Source organism: Aspergillus aculeatus, assembly GCF_001890905.1.
Source record: "Aspergillus aculeatus ATCC 16872 unplaced genomic scaffold ASPACscaffold_5, whole genome shotgun sequence".
Classification (NCBI taxonomy): Eukaryota; Fungi; Ascomycota; class Eurotiomycetes; order Eurotiales; family Aspergillaceae; genus Aspergillus; species Aspergillus aculeatus.
This window is the reverse complement of record NW_017962980.1, coordinates 1,161,689-1,178,487: the sequence shown is the minus strand read 5'-3', so window position 1 is coordinate 1,178,487 and position 16,799 is coordinate 1,161,689. Positions and strand designations below refer to the sequence as shown.

Sequence of the window (16,799 nt, the reverse complement as noted above, 5' to 3'; positions counted from 1 at the left end):
TGGTGACCGCAGCATGTGCTGAATTCCAATGCACTCAGTGGATTAAATCCCCTCCCCTTATCACATTATCAAGTACTTGACCATGATCGACGCCTTCCTTCAAGGAACTCCAATCGTTACTGTCTATCCTGAATCTTCGCGTTCGATTCCCCGCTCTCGCGACTGTCTCTGATGTCAGTCTCTGTATCTTGACGAAGAGAAATCTGGTCTGATGGACGACCAGAAAATCCGTTAGCTAGCTAGTACTACTACTAGCTGCGTCCACTCTTTTGTAGGATAAATTCTCGAGTCCTCCTCCCCAGAGTGGGTAAAGAAATTGAAGACCCAGGACGATATTTGTTGCCTGTCTGCCGCAGCTCAGTTACCTCAGCAATGGGTTGCTGGCACTCTCTTCTGATTTGGTCCGTGCTTGGACCAGTTGTGCGGTCTGCGAATTTAACTTCTCATGTAGATTTATTGTGAGTCGTTATAGCTCTCGTACTGACCCCGCGTCGAGAGTCAAACGGAAGGAAGGGGAAGACAGCTAATGGTGGTCTATTCCAGTTTGGGCACGCAGAATGGCGGCAACGACTTCCCTGGCGCTGCGCGTCCTTTTGGTATGGTGAAACTGGGCCCTGACCTCTATGTCTCTGGGACAGACGCCTACTCCGGCTATCTGCCCAATGGCGAGTTCTCCGGGTTCAGTATGATGCACGAACAGGGCACAGGCGGTGCACCCAAGTACGGCACAGTCTCGCAGCTGCCGCTTACAGGGCACATCACCAACCCGCTCTCCAACATCACCGTGGGCCGTACAGGCACGGACAAAGCGGCGGTGGGTTATTACCAAGCTCAGACCTCCGAGGGGACGGTGGTGCAATTGAGTGCGTCCGCCCACGCGGGAATCTATCGTTATACCTTCCCTCTGGGCTCCGTGGCAAACGTCCTCATTGATGTTTCGCATGTCTTGCCGTCCTATAGAGGGATGGGACTGAGTCAGGGCTATAAAGGCGGCAACATCACTGTCTTCCCGGACGGGCACTATGAAGGTCATGGTGTTTATGACAATGGCTGGAACCGCTCACCTGACTGGTCGATCTATTTCTGTATGTCCCCTCCTTTCTCCTTGCGTCGGAAGTCCTTGGAACAGGACTCATAGAAGACCAGGTGGTTATTTCGATGCTGCTCCTGTCAGTAATCGAACCTATGTGGGGACGGATGCAGATGGCAGTGTTCGACAGAACAGTGGCTTTGCGTCGTCTAGCTCAGGCTCGGCTCGCGTTGGGGCGGTGTACACATTCCAGGATACCTCTGTGACATCACGAGTAGGAATATCTTGGATCAGCACCGAACAGGCCTGCAGGAACGTCAAGGATGAAATACCGGAAGACAAAGATTTCGTTTCTGTCGTCGCTGAAGCTCAAGAGGAATGGGAGTCCAAGGTCTTGTCCAAGGTGACAACCAGCAACACCAATGAAACAACTCTCAAGCTACTGTATACATCGCTTTATTTCATGCACTTGATCCCGACTAACCAAACGGGCGAGAACCCTGGATGGTCGTCCTCGGAACCCTACTATCAGGACATTTTCACATTTTGGGTGAGTATCTCCTTGAGTAGTCCGAGACAGAAGTGCATCGCTCACATGATTCAAGGATCTCTTCCGCTGCTCAACTGCTCTCATGCAGATTTTGCAGCCAACTGCATATGAGGAGCAAATACGGTCGCTTATCGATATTTGGCGCTTCGAAGGCTACATGCCGGACGCTCGCTCTTCCAATTATAACGGGCGCACTCAAGGAGGCTCCAATGCCGATAACATCCTTGCAGATGCTTATGTCAAAGGGGTACGTGGCGCGGTGAATTGGGAAGATGGATACAAGGCGATGGTCAAAGATGCGGAAGTGACGCCTGCCAATTCCCCGGTCGATCCCCAGGCTTCCGACTCCTCGACTAAAGAGGGTCGAGGTGCGTTACCGGACTGGCTCCGCTTAGGGTTCATCACACCCAGATACTCCCGATCGGTCACACGGGCGGTGGAATATTCCTGTAATGATTTTGGTCTATACCAGGTTGCCTCGGGGTTGGGGAAGGAGGAAGATGCGACGAAGTATCTGAACCGGTCGCGCAACTGGCGCAATCACTGGAATCCTGAGCAGACCTCGCTTGGGTTCTCTGGTTTCGTGGTTCCTCGCAATGAGACAGGTTTCATGGAGACCGATCCCTTGGGCGACAGTGGCTACTGGGGCGATCCTTATTATGAGGCCAGCAGCTGGGCATACTCTTTGAATGCCATCCATGATTTGGAGAAGATGATTGAGTGGATGGGAGGAAATGAGACCGCACAGAAACGGCTTGACACCATGTTTACCGACGGGGCCAGTGGTTCCAGTGGAATCATCTTTGACCCAACAAACGAACCGTAAGTCCTTGTCCTCAGATCAAAATCACGGATGCGCAAACTGATTCACGTGGTTAGCATGTTCAATGTCCCCTACCTATATCATTATATCGGCCAACAAGATCTGTCTGTTGCACGGTCGCGCAGTGTCGCTAAATCGTACTATGGTACGAGTGCGTCAGGTCTTCCTGGAAATAGTGACGCAGGTGCTATGCAGACCTGGATACTATGGAACATGATTGGGCTGTACCCTATCACCGGGCAGTCGACTTTCTTGATCCATTCCCCTTGGTTTGAGTCCCTTACCATCGACCTTGGAGAGGGAAAGACATTGAGTGTCACTGCCACTGGCGGTGACGGCAATGGTGGAGGTAATATTTACGTGCAGTCGCTCAAGCTGAACGGGAAAGACTGGAAGAAGAACTGGTTGGCGTGGGAGGACATATTCGCTGAAGGTGGAACGCTGGACTTTGAACTTGGGCAGACGGCAAGTGGCTGGTTCACTGGCGAATTGCCCCCCAGTCCAGCTTCGTAAATACATCATAACCCTTTTTCCATGAACATAGGTAGTAAGACACTTTTCTGATCGAGTTAGGGCCACCCTCAGAGCTTTGTCAGTGGTAGAGTTTGGAACATAATGAGGCTGCGGTCAACACCAGTAGTCCTCATCTCTGTCAGTAGACGTAGACGAAGGACTTGCCTAGAAATGGGTAAAGCAGGACTTACAGATTTTTTTAGTGTTATGGAGCAGAAATGATGACCCAGTGCGGACAATTGTAATTGTGTAGATCATCATCTCAATACGATCTGCCCCAGAGAAGCGCTCGGAAGTGCCAGGAGAAGGAAGAATGGTCGATCACCAGTTCCACTTCTAGAAGATCGCCGCGTTTATCGGCAACTATTCGGGACTTCGGAAACTACCCCTTAACAGGGCTCCTGCACAAGCACAATCAGAGTCGTAACTAGCTTGCGGCGTCCGGACCAAGCACACATCAGGAGGATTTTGGATCAAGTATGTCTCGTGGAAAAAAATCTCACGATCGTGACCAATTTCATCAAGTGGGAAGTGTAAATTGACGGGGAGCAGGCGAGGCGCGAAGTGGTCTTCCCCGCCATAGAGCTTACAGCCCAGCCGGCCCGGGGACCTACGGGTCCTTCCCAGCTCAGGCTCCAAGGCATGAAATTGTACCTGGTTTAGCGCTTTCGAAACAAGCAACCGCACGCGCGATCACCTCCACTCCAGTCCACTCCAGTCCACTTCAGTCCACCCCAGTCCACCCCAGTCCGCCCCAGAGCAGATCACAATCCCAATGCCTGGTCAATGACGCCTTTTGGCTGCCTGGATAAACTACTCTATTGTTTACCCTTCCCCTGGGATGTGCTCAATTCTCAGAACCCGCAGTCCCTCCATGTGGTGCTACTCTTGCCCTTGTAACATGAGAGCACTTTTGCCTTCCACCGTGCTCAACCTTGACCAACTCCTATGTCAGTCCGTCTACAGTACAGCCGCCCTGCTGGACCAGTTGACTACGTCTCTGACTTATTGTCAGACAGCCACAGATTGAAAACACGCAACCGATACTTCACACCGCATAGCGAATCACAATCGGCCGTTCTTCAAGAGCGTTAGCGAGTATGAGCACATTGGTGCAATTCCGAGCACGACATGCCTGCTTTCACCCTGATTGGCAGCTGCTGCAACTCCAGCCACTTCCCACATCCCTCCCCTACATGGCCCTGTGCTGTATTGACGTACTTGGTACGGCATGCTGCGGAAGGCGAAACCTTAATCACAGTAGCGGCATGCCACTAGCAAAGTCAATCGTTCTCGAGAGTCGAGCTGCATTTGCTGCCCTCGGGGCTATATTTCCTTATTGTCGGGGTGTGGAGACCGCGGAGATGTTCGCAAGGACTACTGCCGAGCCGATCTTGTCTTTGGATTGGTTACTGAAACGCTGACAGGCAAGGTCGATCAAATTGTAGGCTATACGAGCACAATCCGTGGTTTTCTACCCTCGAGATCTCCACCTTCGTGGAGAAAGGGTTCTGAGGGGACGGCTCAGCAGTTGCTAGAGACCTTCAGCTGGTTGAGAAACATGAACGGCAGGTAAGCGTCTCTCTTGACTGGATCTCTGAAAGAAGGCTCCTAGCTCCCAGGGTCCATTCATCCTTGGCGCGTCGAATACTGCATCGTCGCTTCCATCGAGGAAAACGCTATACCAAATCTTAACTTGCTAGATGCATATAGGCGCATTCATGCCAGGATGATTACGAATGACCTTCTGGTTGTAGTCGCTCGATTCAGAAACATCTGTCAAGTTTGCATGGATTCTGTGCCCTGGTCAGTTGCTCAAATGTCCTAGGCAGTTTCGGCTTACTATCCGGCATCACCGCGCTTTGAGTTACTCTAGCTCGAATCAAGAAAGGTATGCGTATCATTCAAGCCAGTAGTATGTCAGCATCGCTTCGGAAAAGCTCCTTTGATCCGAAAGTGTGGCTCTCAGCCACCGCGTGGTGGGACAGTAAACAAAGCGCAGATCACAATGGCAGTGGCGGGATTTGTTCCGAAGGCTGCATGCGATTTGAGTGAAGATCAGCGGGACCTCGTGAACTGTGATGAATGAGCAATCGACTTTATTTCGTACCTTGCTTGATGCTCACGTATGTCGTGCGCTTTCCTGAAGCCCAAGTTATGTTTTATCGCTAACCTCCAACACTGTGTTTGAAAGTCTTGAGATCATGACCATGCAACAAGATGCAGCCAACGCGGATCTTGATGTCTTTACTTTGACTGTACCTGATGATCACAGGGAAAGTTCAAACGGTGTAAACCCTGAGAGGAGAAACAGACTATGATCATCATTGTCCTATGCCAATCCGTATCCACAATGAGGCAGCTCGTCAGCTTCATTCTCTCGCTCTCCTGAGCAGAAGCTACCGGTTAGGCAATTGCTGTCGATCCATCATCATCCTACACTCCTAAGTCCTCGTCAACACAAAATGTGAGCGAGCGACCTGGGATCATCTTTCTGCTCCAGCTTTGGTATATAAAGACGCTCTTCACCACTCATCGTTCTCTTTTCTTTTTCTCATCCAGAAGCGAATCATTCACTCTTTCTCAAAGTCCAACTTCCTGTCATTCCTTGTCAAAACTTACTATACCTTATTCCACATACTTCTCTCTCTTATTTTCCTATCACGCATATCATCACAATGAAGGCTGCTTTCCTCACTGTTCTCGCCGCTCTGGCTGCTTCCACCATCGCCGCCCCTGCCGGCAGCTTATCTGAGCTCACTCAGGTCACCAAGTCTATTTCCTCTTCCGGCTCTTCTGTCTCCAGCGGCGCTGTTGCCCCCTCTGCTGCCGGCTCCGCTAGCGGCCACGTCGTTCAGGACTTGGGCGGCAATGTCAAGCAGATCCTCACCGTTACCGGACCTGATGCCAAGCAGCTCCTCATCGAGTTGAGCCCTGATGTCACTGGTCTTCTCTCCAGCCTCGGCCTGCCCGGCGTCGGAGTCGCTGTTGGCAGCGTTGTTCAATCTGCTTCTAGCCTCGGTGACCTGCTCACCAACCTCGCTCAGCCCCTCGAGGGTCTGCTCACCGTTGTCGGGCAGGATGGAGGCGTTCTTCTCATTCAGCTCGACCCCTCCGTCACCGCTCTTGTCTCCAGTCTCGGCCTGCCTGGTGTCGGTACCCCAGTCGGAACTGTTGTCGGTACTCTGGGTCAGAACCTGAAGCGCTCCAACGGCGAGATTGTTCAGGATCTTGCCCCCCAGGTCAAGAACGTCCTTGAGGTCACCGGCCCTAACGCCAAGCGCCTTCTCGTCCAGCTTAGCCCTTCTGTCGCTTCCCTCGTCGCCAATCTCGGTCTCCCCAGTGTTGGCACCTCGGTTGGCAGCATCGTCAAGACCGCTGGCAGCATCGGTGACCTTCTCAAGGACCTCAGCACCCCCGTCGAGCAGCTCCTCACCGTTGTTGGTCAGGATGGCTCCTACCTCCTCATCCAGCTGTCTCCCGAAGTTGCTGGCCTCGTCAGCAGCCTCGGGCTTCCTGGTGTTGGCACCTCGGTCGGCACTGTTGTCGGCACTGTTGGTGACAACCTGTAAATGGTGAGTGTTGCTGGTTTTGCAAGGACGGGAAGAGAAGTTTGAACGAGACTAACGCATTTGTTTGCTTTGTTCAGGGAGCCATGCTTGGTGGACGCCGCGCCAATATTCAACCTGTTCCAGATACCCTTTTCCTTTTCGATAATGTCGGTGTGATGGCCCGATGGGTGACCGACCATGTATAGCAACGAACAAGCTACAGTGTATCTATCTTATTCTGGTGTATCTATGCGAGCCCGCCGGCGTGTCGGTTTTGCATATATTGGGAGAAACCCCAGACTATATAGATTTAATCTAATTTTACGAGTTACTGTGATTCCCGCCGATTTTCGCCGAGTCTATCCAACACTTCACTGCGTATCTAGCTACACCGCCGATCTGTTTCAGGGGATTGAGACGGACGTCTGAACGATGGAGCTCGACAGCCCTAAGGAGGTTTGACCACTTCGGCTGGCCGGGAACGGAATGATGGACGACGGGACAGACACGAACTATCCATCCTCCGCGTTCCTTCATAGTGATCAGTGATCAGTGATCAGGAGAGTAAGTCATGACAAGCAATACGGCCCCTGAGCAATGTCCAGCCTCCAATGACCTCCAATGACCTCCAGGGGAATGAATGTGGATTTGTTGTTGGGGTAAGGCTAAGTGGTACTGGTGTTTCAGGTGAGCGGGCCATCCATTCATCGGCTACTTTGATTCTGGTGAGAAGAAAGATTGAAACCCGACTTCGGCAACTTCCCTCCCTTCCGTGCTTAATTCTCATCTCCCTCATCTCTCATCGTTTCACTACCAGCACTACTCTTTCCCCATTTTGTTATAAGATAACTTCTTTAATTGACATAATGACTGAAAACGTTCAATTCGCTCAAAAATCGGAGATCCCAGTGCTCTGAACTCCTTATCTGAAGATAATCCGAAGCTCAAGCCACGCTGATTTACCCGATGTCAACCCGCGCCCATCCAGGGGGGCTTTAATCTATTTGAATCAGGGTCCAGAGCCTGCTCACCATACTCCAAATCCAGGACCTGGCTCCCCATAGTGGCTCCGCGAACTCCATCGCACCAGGTGTATGGCCGACGCTGATGGTTTTAAGTTGGGCCAGGTTTTGCCCAGTTGGGCAAGCTGGCCCGATGTGTGCTGTCAAGAATAGCATTACTCGATCAATGGGGACCTAGTCTATCGACTAAAGACGACCGAGATGTCTCCTATTCCTTGGTTTCCACTTTCCACGCGGTTCACGACTTCAAAGAAGAATTCTTAGCCGCTGCAAGGCGGTTAGCTCAAACGGCAAACCGCTGTCGGCAAATGGCCGCTACGATGGAATGCTTCTTGATATAAAGAGGGAGGCAAAGGCTCGCTGACGTGGACTCGGTGACCCATACTCTCACTTTCATTTCTTTTCATGTACACTCTTTGACAGACGTCTCTACTACGCTCTTTTCTGTGTCATTTTTTGTTTCCTTCGTTCCTTTTCGTTTCTTTATCGCCAGATCGGCACGACACCATGCTTGTCGACAAACTCTCTCTTTTTGCCGCCGTGGGCCTGGCGCCCCTTCTCGCTGCTGCGCAGTTGAGCGGTTCTGTTGGACCATTGACCTCGGCCAGTACCAAGGCTGCCACCAAGACCTGTAATGTTCTCGATTACGGAGCCAAGGCGGACAAATCCACCGATTTGGGCACTCCCTTGGCCTCTGCCTTTGCCGACTGCAAGACGGGCGGATTGGTCTATATTCCAGAGGGTGACTATGCGATGTCCACCTGGGTCAAGTTGGCCGGAGGTTCAGCCTGGGCCTTGCAGCTGGACGGTACCATTTACCGTGACAGCACGGAGGGCGGAAACATGATCATGATCGAGCACACCAGCGACTTCGAGCTCTTCAGCAGCAACTCTAAGGGTGCCATCCAGGGTCTGGGCTACGAGCTACACAAGGATGACAATTACTCCGGCCCTCGCCTGCTGCGCGTGTGGGATACTACGGATTTCTCGGTTCACGATATCATTCTGGTCGATTCGCCTGCTTTCCACTTCTCGATCGACACTTGCACCAATGGTGAAGTCTACAACATGGCCATTCGTGGTGGTAACCACGGCGGTCTTGATGGCATTGACGTGTGGAGTGACAACATCTGGATCCACGATGTGAGCATATCTCCAAGTCTTGCGATCTGACTGAGGCTAACAGCATCGCATAGATCGAGGTGACAAACAAGGATGAGTGCGTTACGGTCAAGGTAGGATTCCGTGTTCCGAATCATATCAAAGATGAAATCCTGACGAGACCTGCAGAGCCCGGCACACAACATCCTGGTCGAGAACATCTACTGCAACTGGAGTGGTGGCTGCGGCATGGGCTCCTTCGGAACCGATACCAACGTCACCGATATCACCTACCGTAACATCTACACCTGGAACTCGAACAACATGATGTTGATCAAGAGCAATGGTGGAAGTGGATTCATTGAGAATGTTGTCCTTGAGAACTTCATTGGTATGCATTTAGACGCTGCCTCATTGACTACGAAGACGAATGTTGACCATCATTTCACTTATTAGGTCACGGTAACGCCTACTCCCTTGATGTCGACAGTGCGTGGGCCAGTATGAGCACTGTGGAGGGCGACGGAATCCAGATGAGCAACTTCACGATCAAGAACTGGAAGGGCACTGAAGAATACGGTCTGACCCGTGGACCCATTAAGATGATCTGCCCTACCGGTGCTCCTTGCTACGACATCACCATTGAGGATTTTGCCATGTGGACTGAGAAGGGCAGCGTGCAGTGGTACTCCTGCCAGAGTGCCTATGGATCTGGATTCTGTCTGAAGGACAGTGACGACCACGCCGCTTATTCCGCCTCCACCACCACTGTGAGCTCTGCTCCCTCGGGCTACTCCGCCACCACGATGGCTGCCGATCTGACTGCGGCCTTCGACTCCACCCTTTCTATTCCGATCCCTACCATCCCCACTTCCTTCTACCCCGGCGCTACTCCCTACAGCGCCCTGATGTCCTTGTCCTCTTCTGGCGCTAGCCACGGTACCCCTGCGACCAGCGCAGCTCGTGCTACTAGCTCGGCTAGCAGCTCGGCTACCAGCGTTGTGAAGTCGTCTTCTTCTTCTTCTTCGTCGTCCTCCACCTCGGAGTACGTTGCGGCCACCAGTGCTGCTGAGTTCGTTGCCACCACCTCTGTGAGCAGCGCTCAAGAACAAATCACCAGTGTCCCCAGCTCGTCTAGCTCGTCTAGCAAGCACCACCAGGGAGGTCAGTGGCAGCAGGGACAGGGATGGGGCGAGGCCCAGGAAGCGGATGTGGGTGGCTGCAACGCTTAGGATGTTAGATCGATTTCCAATTCTGCTGTGAAATGAGATTAGCAGCCTGGTAGCACAGCGAGTGTCCCCCCAAAAATGACAGGGAGGGAGAATTTGCAATAGACCAGTGTCTCTGCAAGCCTGTCGAAAATAAAATAATATAATATATAGCATGCAAAAAGAAAAAATATCAAATGAATTGTCTTGCGACCCTTTTTGGTGCGTGCTGCTGCTGCATGCGGGAAGTTGGTTCCAGCCGGTGCCTGGATGTAACCTTATCGCCCCTGAGCTTGGACAACGACATGGACATGGACATGGACGTGGACCTTGACACCAGTGGAGATCACCACATTTGAGAGATTATACTGCATCCAGCACATACATTGATAGATACGAGCTTGACAATTTATTTCCAGGATAGAGCCTTTATTTTCATCCCTAGGAATTGAAAATTATCTTCGCTGCCGACCGAGGGGAAAGTGGCAGGCTTACAGCAAGCGGGGGTGATGTCACCCGCAACTCCGAAGCAGGAATGAATCCCGCACTAGACTCGTATAGTAACAGTTCAGATGGGAGAGGGAGGGAGCTTTGGCCTCGACCGTCCTTAGATTGTTCGCTGCTGCTGCTACTGCTACTGCGACCCCCGCATGTGCTCTTGGAGCTACCCTCCTCAACGCTCAACCTAACCTATTCTCTTTCGCCTCCCCCGCCCTCCCTCTCGCTCTCTTCCTTGTCTTTTGTCTTTTGTCTTTTTTCTTCTTTTTCTTTCCATCACTTACCTCCCATTCGATCTAAACCTTCCCAAACCTTTTTTACCTTCTCAAGCTTAGTGCTGGACGTTGTTGTTCGTTTCGCTTTACTTCAATTCGGTTTCTGCCTCCGATCCGAAGTATCACGTCTCTCTAACCTGTCTAAATGGCTTCAGATTCAGCACCCGCAGATGGCACCGGTGAGTGAGACTTTTCCCCCATAGCCTCCATAATCTGAAGCTTGCTGATTAATCGCTCATCACTTCTGATTCAGGTGTCATCCAGCTCGACCCATGGCTCGAGCCGCACCGCGACGCTCTCAAACGTAGATTCGAGTTTGTGGAGCATTGGGTCAAAACGATCAATGACCACGAGGGGGGCTTGGAAACGTTCAGCAGGGTACTTAAAACTTTGATTTTTATCTTCTTTTTTACCAAGCAACCATATTCCGCGAGCTGATCGCGGGTTCCGATCGAAGTCATCTTGCCTTATCTACTGATAATCCCGAATCATCCCGCATTCCACTGACAAAAACCATCGGGTTGAAAACCGATAGGGCTATGAGAAATTCGGCCTCAATGTCGCCGAGAACGGGGATATTATTTACAGGGAATGGGCCCCGGGGGCCGTTGAAGCCCAATTAGTCGGCGAATTCAGTACGTCTATGTGTTATTTCCTTGAAGTCAATCGAGTGAATTACTGAACAAAGGGGACGCTGGGCAGACAACTGGGACATCAAGGCAAATCCGATGAAGCAGAATGACTTTGGCGTTTGGGAGGTCACAGTGCCAGCTAAAGATGGGGCTCCAGCCATTCCGCATGACAGTAAGATCAAGGTGCGGCTGAACCAAGACAAGACCCCTCCCCCCCCCGCTGGTGTTATTGCACAATAAGGCTGATTTCTCTTATCGCAGATCACGATGGTCACACGCGGTGGGGAGCGAATCTACCGTATACCCGCCTGGATCAAGCGCGTTGTACAAGATCTGAGCGTTTCCCCGACCTACGAGTCGGTGTTCTGGAACCCTCCCGAGGCCGAGCGGTATCACTTCAAGCACCAGCGTCCGACAAAGCCTGAGAGTTTACGGATCTACGAGGCACACGTCGGCATCTCCTCCCCGGAGACCAAGGTGGCAACCTACAAGGAGTTCACCAAGAACATGCTGCCTCGGATCAAGTATCTGGGCTACAATGCCATCCAGCTCATGGCCATCATGGAGCACGCGTACTACGCCAGCTTCGGGTACCAGGTCAACAGCTTCTTCGCGGCAAGCAGTCGCTACGGCCCGCCGGAAGACTTGAAAGAGCTGGTCGACACCGCGCACAGCCTGGGTCTCGTGGTGCTTTTGGATGTGGTGCACAGTCACGCTTCCAAGAACGTGATGGATGGCCTAAACATGTTCGACGGCACGGACCACCTATACTTCCACTCTGGAAGCAAAGGTCAGCATGACCTGTGGGACAGTCGACTGTTCAACTACGGACACCATGAGGTGCTGCGCTTCCTCTTGAGTAACCTGCGGTTCTGGATAGAAGAATATGGCTTTGATGGATTCCGGTTCGATGGTGTTACCAGCATGCTGTATACGCATCACGGTATTGGAACGTGCGTCCATTCCCAACCACACCCTTCTCAATACAAGGACTAACTTGAAGAAGTGGTTTCTCTGGCGGTTATCACGAGTATTTTGGGCCCGCCGTCGACGACGAGGGTGTCATGTACTTGACTCTTGCTAACGAGATGCTCCACAACATCTATCCCAACTGCATCACGGTAGCCGAGGACGTATCTGGCATGCCAGCCTTGTGTCTACCTCACTCATTGGGTGGAGTTGGCTTTGACTACCGTCTCGCCATGGCCATCCCCGACATGTACATCAAGCTCCTGAAGGAGAAGTCCGATGACCAATGGGATATCGGCAATCTGGCTTTCACCCTGACCAACCGCCGCCACGGCGAGAAAACTATTGCCTATGCTGAGAGCCACGACCAAGCGTGAGTCTGCCTTTATACCACTTAAGCACTTTTCATTAAACCTCCCTCCCGCCCCCTCGAACAGTTCAACTAATGCATCTGGCGCCAAACCAGTCTCGTTGGCGACAAGAGCCTTATGATGTGGCTCTGTGACAAGGAGATGTACACGCACATGTCCATCCTCACCGAACTGACCCCGATCATCGAGCGCGGGATGTCCCTGCACAAGCTGCTCCGCCTGGTCACCCACGCCCTGGGCGGCGAAGGGTATCTCAACTTTGAGGGCAACGAGTTCGGCCACCCGGAGTGGCTCGACTTCCCCCGCGCGGGCAACAACAACTCGTTCTGGTACGCCCGCCGCCAGCTCAACCTGACCGAGGACCACCTCCTGCGCTACCAGTTCCTGAACGAGTTCGACCGCGCCATGCAGCTCACCGAGGACAAGTACGGCTGGCTGCACGCGCCGCAGGCGTACGTCAGCCTCAAGCACGAGGGCGATAAGGTCCTCGTCTTCGAGCGCGCCGGCCTCCTCTGGATCTTCAACTTCCACCCCACGAACAGCTTCACCGACTACCGCGTCGGCGTCGAGCAAGCCGGCACCTACCGCATCGTGCTGGACAGCGACGACAAGGCCTTCGGCGGCTTCGGCCGCAACGACAAGGAGACGCGCTTCTTCACCACCGACTTCGAGTGGAATGGCCGTCGCAACTACCTGCAGGTTTATCTCCCCACGCGGACCGCCTTGGTAAGCTTGCTCTTGCTCTTGCTCCTTGCCGCTTGTGCCTTGCACCTTGCCCCATATCCCCCGCCCCTCCCCACTTCTTTACTTCCTGGTGTGTTCTCGGATGCTAACAAGGGATCATTTCCTGTACAGGTCCTCGCGCTGGAAGACACCCTCTAAGAGCCTGGTCCCACGTCCCCAGAGGGAACGTCCCCGGCAGGGCAGCTGGCACCCTCCTCATCTAATACCTATCAATCTATCGATTTTCCTAGCGATTGCCAAATCCTTTGTTTCTCGGTTGTTTAATTTGTTAAGCTACTCGTGTTGATAATAATAGCAAGCAATGCAACAAATAGACTGAAGTATGCCTTATGCGGTTGGAGATGATTAAGTACTGTACCGAAGAGGGGGAAAGAGGGGGGGGCTGCCGCGGCCAGCGGTATTGGAGACTTGTGAGGAAAGACTGAGTAATGGAGTCATGACCCAGGCTTCATAATGGCATAGTGTCCCCACTTGGGTCAAAGGGTGGCGGGCAGTACGGAGTAGAAAGATGGGGTAAGGGATGGAGTAGCTAACAGCTGGGGGGTTTACTGTCAATAAATACGGAGTATGGAGAGAGAGACTGAAGCAAGAAGCTACGTGGCAGGAATCAAGCGTTACAGAGATGTTACTACTATGCTAACTACGAACTGACAGATAATCCCAACAAAAGAAAAGAGTACAATTTCTCAGCCCGGCGGGTATGAAGCTGATGGTGGTCATTTTAACTTACTTACATGAGCACGTAGTGTAACACAAGCCGGGAAGTCTCCATCCCGGCTCGGGGACGAGGGATTGCCTCCAAGTGCTCCTGCTTCCTTTAAGAATCGTTGGACTTGATCAAAATCCTTTCTCTCATAACTCCCTTTTCTCAATTCGAGTACTGTACAGGCATCGATGGAAACCGGATCATGGAAGAAAGGTAGTCCATGTCTAACAAAAAAGGAAAAGGGCGCTTAAAAACAATATTACATTTAGGCCTTGTTCTCGAGCTCGGCCAAGATCTTCTCACCCTTGGCACGGGCAGACTCGAAGTCACCAACCATGTAGAAAGCAGCTGGAAAATCGGTCAGCAAGAATCTCATGACGAAAACAGGACACGAAGTTTTAACTTACCCTCAGGAAGGTCATCACCCTCTCCGCTGATGATAGCCTTGAAACTGCGGATGGTGTCCTTGAGGTCGACCAGCTTACCCTCGATACCAGTGAAGACCTGGGCGACGGTGAAGGGCTGGGACAGGAAACGCTGGAGCTTACGGGCACGCTCGACGGTAAGCTTGTCAGCCTCAGACAGTTCGTCCATACCCAGAATGGCAATGATATCCTGGAGAGACTTGTACTCCTGGAGCATCTGCTGGACACGGGTGGCGGTGTCGTAGTGGTCCTGACCGACAATACGGGCGTCGAGCATACGGGACTTGGAGTCGAGAGGGTCGACGGCAGGGTAGATACCCAACTCAGAGATACCACGGGACAAGACAGTGGTGGCGTCCAAGTGAGCGAAGGTGGTGGCGGGGGCAGGGTCAGTCAAATCGTCAGCGGGCACGTAGACGGCCTGGACGGAGGTAATGGAACCCTTGGTGGTGGTGGTAATACGCTCCTGCATACCACCCATGTCGACGGCCAGAGTGGGCTGGTAACCGACGGCAGAGGGGATACGACCCAGAAGGGCAGACACCTCAGAACCGGCCTGGGTGAAACGGAAAATGTTGTCAATGAAGAGCAGCACATCCTGACCCTCCTCGTCACGGAAGTACTCGGCGATGGTCAGACCGGTAAGGGCGACACGGGCACGGGCACCTGGGGGCTCGTTCATCTGACCGAACACAAGGGCGACCTTGGATTCACCCTCGAGCTGAATGACACCAGTCTCCTGCATTTCGTGGTACAGATCGTTACCCTCACGAGTACGCTCACCGACACCAGTGAAGACGGAGTAACCACCGTGGGCCTTGGCGATGTTGTTCTGCAAGGTGGATTAGTCCATGTTACCGGCGAAACTCGAGGCCACAGAAGAACTTACGATCAACTCCTGAATGAAGACGGTCTTACCGACACCGGCACCACCGAAGAGACCAATCTTACCACCACGGGCGTAGGGGGCAAGGAGATCGACGACCTTGATACCAGTAACGAGAATCTCGGCAGTGGTGGACTGCTCAGTGAAGGCAGGAGCCTCAGTGTGGATGGGGCGGAACTTGTCGGCCTTGATGGGACCACGCTCGTCAATGGGGTCACCAGTGACGTTGACGATACGGCCGAGAGTGCCAGGGCCGACGGGGATGGTGATGGGAGCACCAGTGTCACGGGCGGCAGCACCACGGGTCAGACCCTCGGTACCTGGGAGCAGACGCGTTAGGGAACCAGCACGATAGTTGTTGACACCGAGACCACGCATTGGAAGGGATAACGACGAAGGAGGAGGTCGAGTGTCGAAATCTTTCCACGGTGGCTGGTGGTGCAAGGTGGGTGAAGCTTACCGTCCATGGCAATAGTACGAACGACATTCTCACCCAAGTGTTGCTAAATGCTGGGGTTAGCTATCAAAAGCTTTGATGTGACATATGTCGAACTGGCAAGTGGTGATGGTGGTGGACATACAGCAACCTCAAGCACGAGCTTCTGGCCGTTGTTCTCGGTCTCAATGGCGTTGAGAATGGCGGGGAGCTTCTCGCCGTCGAACTTAACTGTAGTCGAAAGTCAGACATTGAGATCTTTGATGGCCATTGAGTCGTTTTTGATGGAATTGATGGAATTGGGGATGGTATCGCGGTCGGAAAAGATTTTCGCGTAGCCGCCGGCAGGGTTTTTATTTTTTTTTCCGCCAGCGGGAAGGCAGGGAGCAAGTTGGAACATACCGTCAACGACGGCACCGATGACCTGGTGAATCTTGCCAACGGAGGCAGCCTCAGTGCTGGCCAGACGGGCAAGGGAGGGAAGACCGTTGGTCTTGGGCTGGAAAGCGCGACGGGCAACGGGGGTAGGCCGAGCAAAAGCAGCCCTCCCGAAGGTCCGGGCAAGACCGCTGTGGAAGAAGGAACAAGCCCAAGGTTAGTTCAAGGTTCTTTGATCATTGAAAGGATGAACAACAATATGAAAAAGAAAAGTAATAGTGGGGGATGGGGGAAGGTCTAAGCTGGGGGGTATGGACAGGGTCTGGAGTAGTATACCTCTTGAACATGATGATGGTGTTGAAGAGCGAAATGGGTATAGAGGGAGGTCAAAGGGGAGGATGGGGGAAAGGGAAAAGAGAGAGGGAAAGAGAGGAAAAGGGAAGGGAAGAGGTTGAGAGAGAGGAGGTCAGGTTCAGTTGAGGTGGAACCCGCGCTTGGCCGATTGTGTCCGGCTTAGCCTTTCCGGGGCGGTTTTGCCGACGATCCCGTGATGTACCGAGCAACGCGCTTTTGTGTGTGTTTTCTTGCCAGTTGTACAGTACAGTATGTACTGGACGGGTATTGTTACTTACCGGAGGTGCATCAATTACGCATGCATGCATGCATGCATGCAGAGTCGCA

At 52.7% G+C, this 16,799-nt stretch overlaps 5 protein-coding genes across 5 annotated transcripts; 4 read left to right on the top strand and 1 right to left on the bottom strand.

The window, feature by feature from the left end:
- Window positions 1-372: 372 nt before the first annotated feature.
- On the top strand, window positions 373-2,916 carry ASPACDRAFT_51353 (alpha-1,2-mannosidase family protein; the record flags this gene model as incomplete). Its single annotated transcript, XM_020202470.1, has 5 exons — window positions 373-458; window positions 544-1,085; window positions 1,147-1,580; window positions 1,636-2,402; window positions 2,460-2,916. 5 exons carry the CDS (start codon window positions 373-375, stop codon window positions 2,914-2,916), a joined length of 2,286 nt encoding a protein of 761 aa, XP_020057866.1.
- A 2,678-nt stretch (window positions 2,917-5,594) lies between these two features.
- ASPACDRAFT_59216 (uncharacterized protein) lies at window positions 5,595-6,488 on the top strand (the record flags this gene model as incomplete). Its single annotated transcript, XM_020203423.1, has 1 exon — window positions 5,595-6,488. One exon carries the CDS (start codon window positions 5,595-5,597, stop codon window positions 6,486-6,488), a length of 894 nt encoding a protein of 297 aa, XP_020057865.1.
- Window positions 6,489-7,996: 1,508 nt separating this feature from the next.
- Window positions 7,997-9,822, top strand: rhgB (putative extracellular rhamnogalacturonase; the record flags this gene model as incomplete). Its single annotated transcript, XM_020199368.1, has 4 exons — window positions 7,997-8,632; window positions 8,686-8,724; window positions 8,780-8,981; window positions 9,047-9,822. 4 exons carry the CDS (start codon window positions 7,997-7,999, stop codon window positions 9,820-9,822), a joined length of 1,653 nt encoding a protein of 550 aa, XP_020057864.1.
- Window positions 9,823-10,567: 745 nt separating this feature from the next.
- Window positions 10,568-13,609, top strand: ASPACDRAFT_77255 (1,4-alpha-glucan branching enzyme GLC3). Its single transcript, XM_020204919.1, has 8 exons — window positions 10,568-10,750; window positions 10,825-10,949; window positions 11,107-11,206; window positions 11,274-11,386; window positions 11,465-12,156; window positions 12,210-12,545; window positions 12,639-13,269; window positions 13,399-13,609. Exons 1-8 carry the CDS (start codon window positions 10,717-10,719, stop codon window positions 13,423-13,425), a joined length of 2,058 nt encoding a protein of 685 aa, XP_020057863.1. The 5' UTR covers window positions 10,568-10,716; the 3' UTR covers window positions 13,426-13,609.
- A 284-nt stretch (window positions 13,610-13,893) lies between these two features.
- Window positions 13,894-16,518, bottom strand: ASPACDRAFT_77253 (F1F0 ATP synthase subunit beta). The gene is made up of 7 exons (XM_020204918.1): window positions 16,455-16,518; window positions 16,143-16,309; window positions 15,886-15,971; window positions 15,765-15,807; window positions 15,308-15,624; window positions 14,401-15,250; window positions 13,894-14,341 (listed from the first exon to the last, which is right to left on the bottom strand). Exons 1-7 carry the CDS (start codon window positions 16,463-16,465, stop codon window positions 14,259-14,261), a joined length of 1,557 nt encoding a protein of 518 aa, XP_020057862.1. The 5' UTR covers window positions 16,466-16,518; the 3' UTR covers window positions 13,894-14,258.
- Window positions 16,519-16,799: the final 281 nt, after the last annotated feature.

Bases quoted from the DNA above. Each gene is read 5' to 3' on its own strand.
- ASPACDRAFT_77255 (XM_020204919.1), top strand. From the start codon at position 10,717: ATGGCTTCAGATTCAGCACCCGCAGATGGCACCG. The intron at 11,387-11,464 runs GTGCGGCTGAAC...CTCTTATCGCAG, and splicing joins CGCATGACAGTAAGATCAAG to ATCACGATGGTCACACGCGG. The intron at 13,270-13,398 runs GTAAGCTTGCTC...TTTCCTGTACAG, and splicing joins TCCCCACGCGGACCGCCTTG to GTCCTCGCGCTGGAAGACAC.
- ASPACDRAFT_77253 (XM_020204918.1), bottom strand. The intron at 15,972-16,142 runs GTATGTTCCAAC...TTTCGACTACAG, and splicing joins CATCGGTGCCGTCGTTGACG to TTAAGTTCGACGGCGAGAAG. The intron at 15,808-15,885 runs GTATGTCCACCA...CCCAGCATTTAG, and splicing joins AGCTCGTGCTTGAGGTTGCT to CAACACTTGGGTGAGAATGT.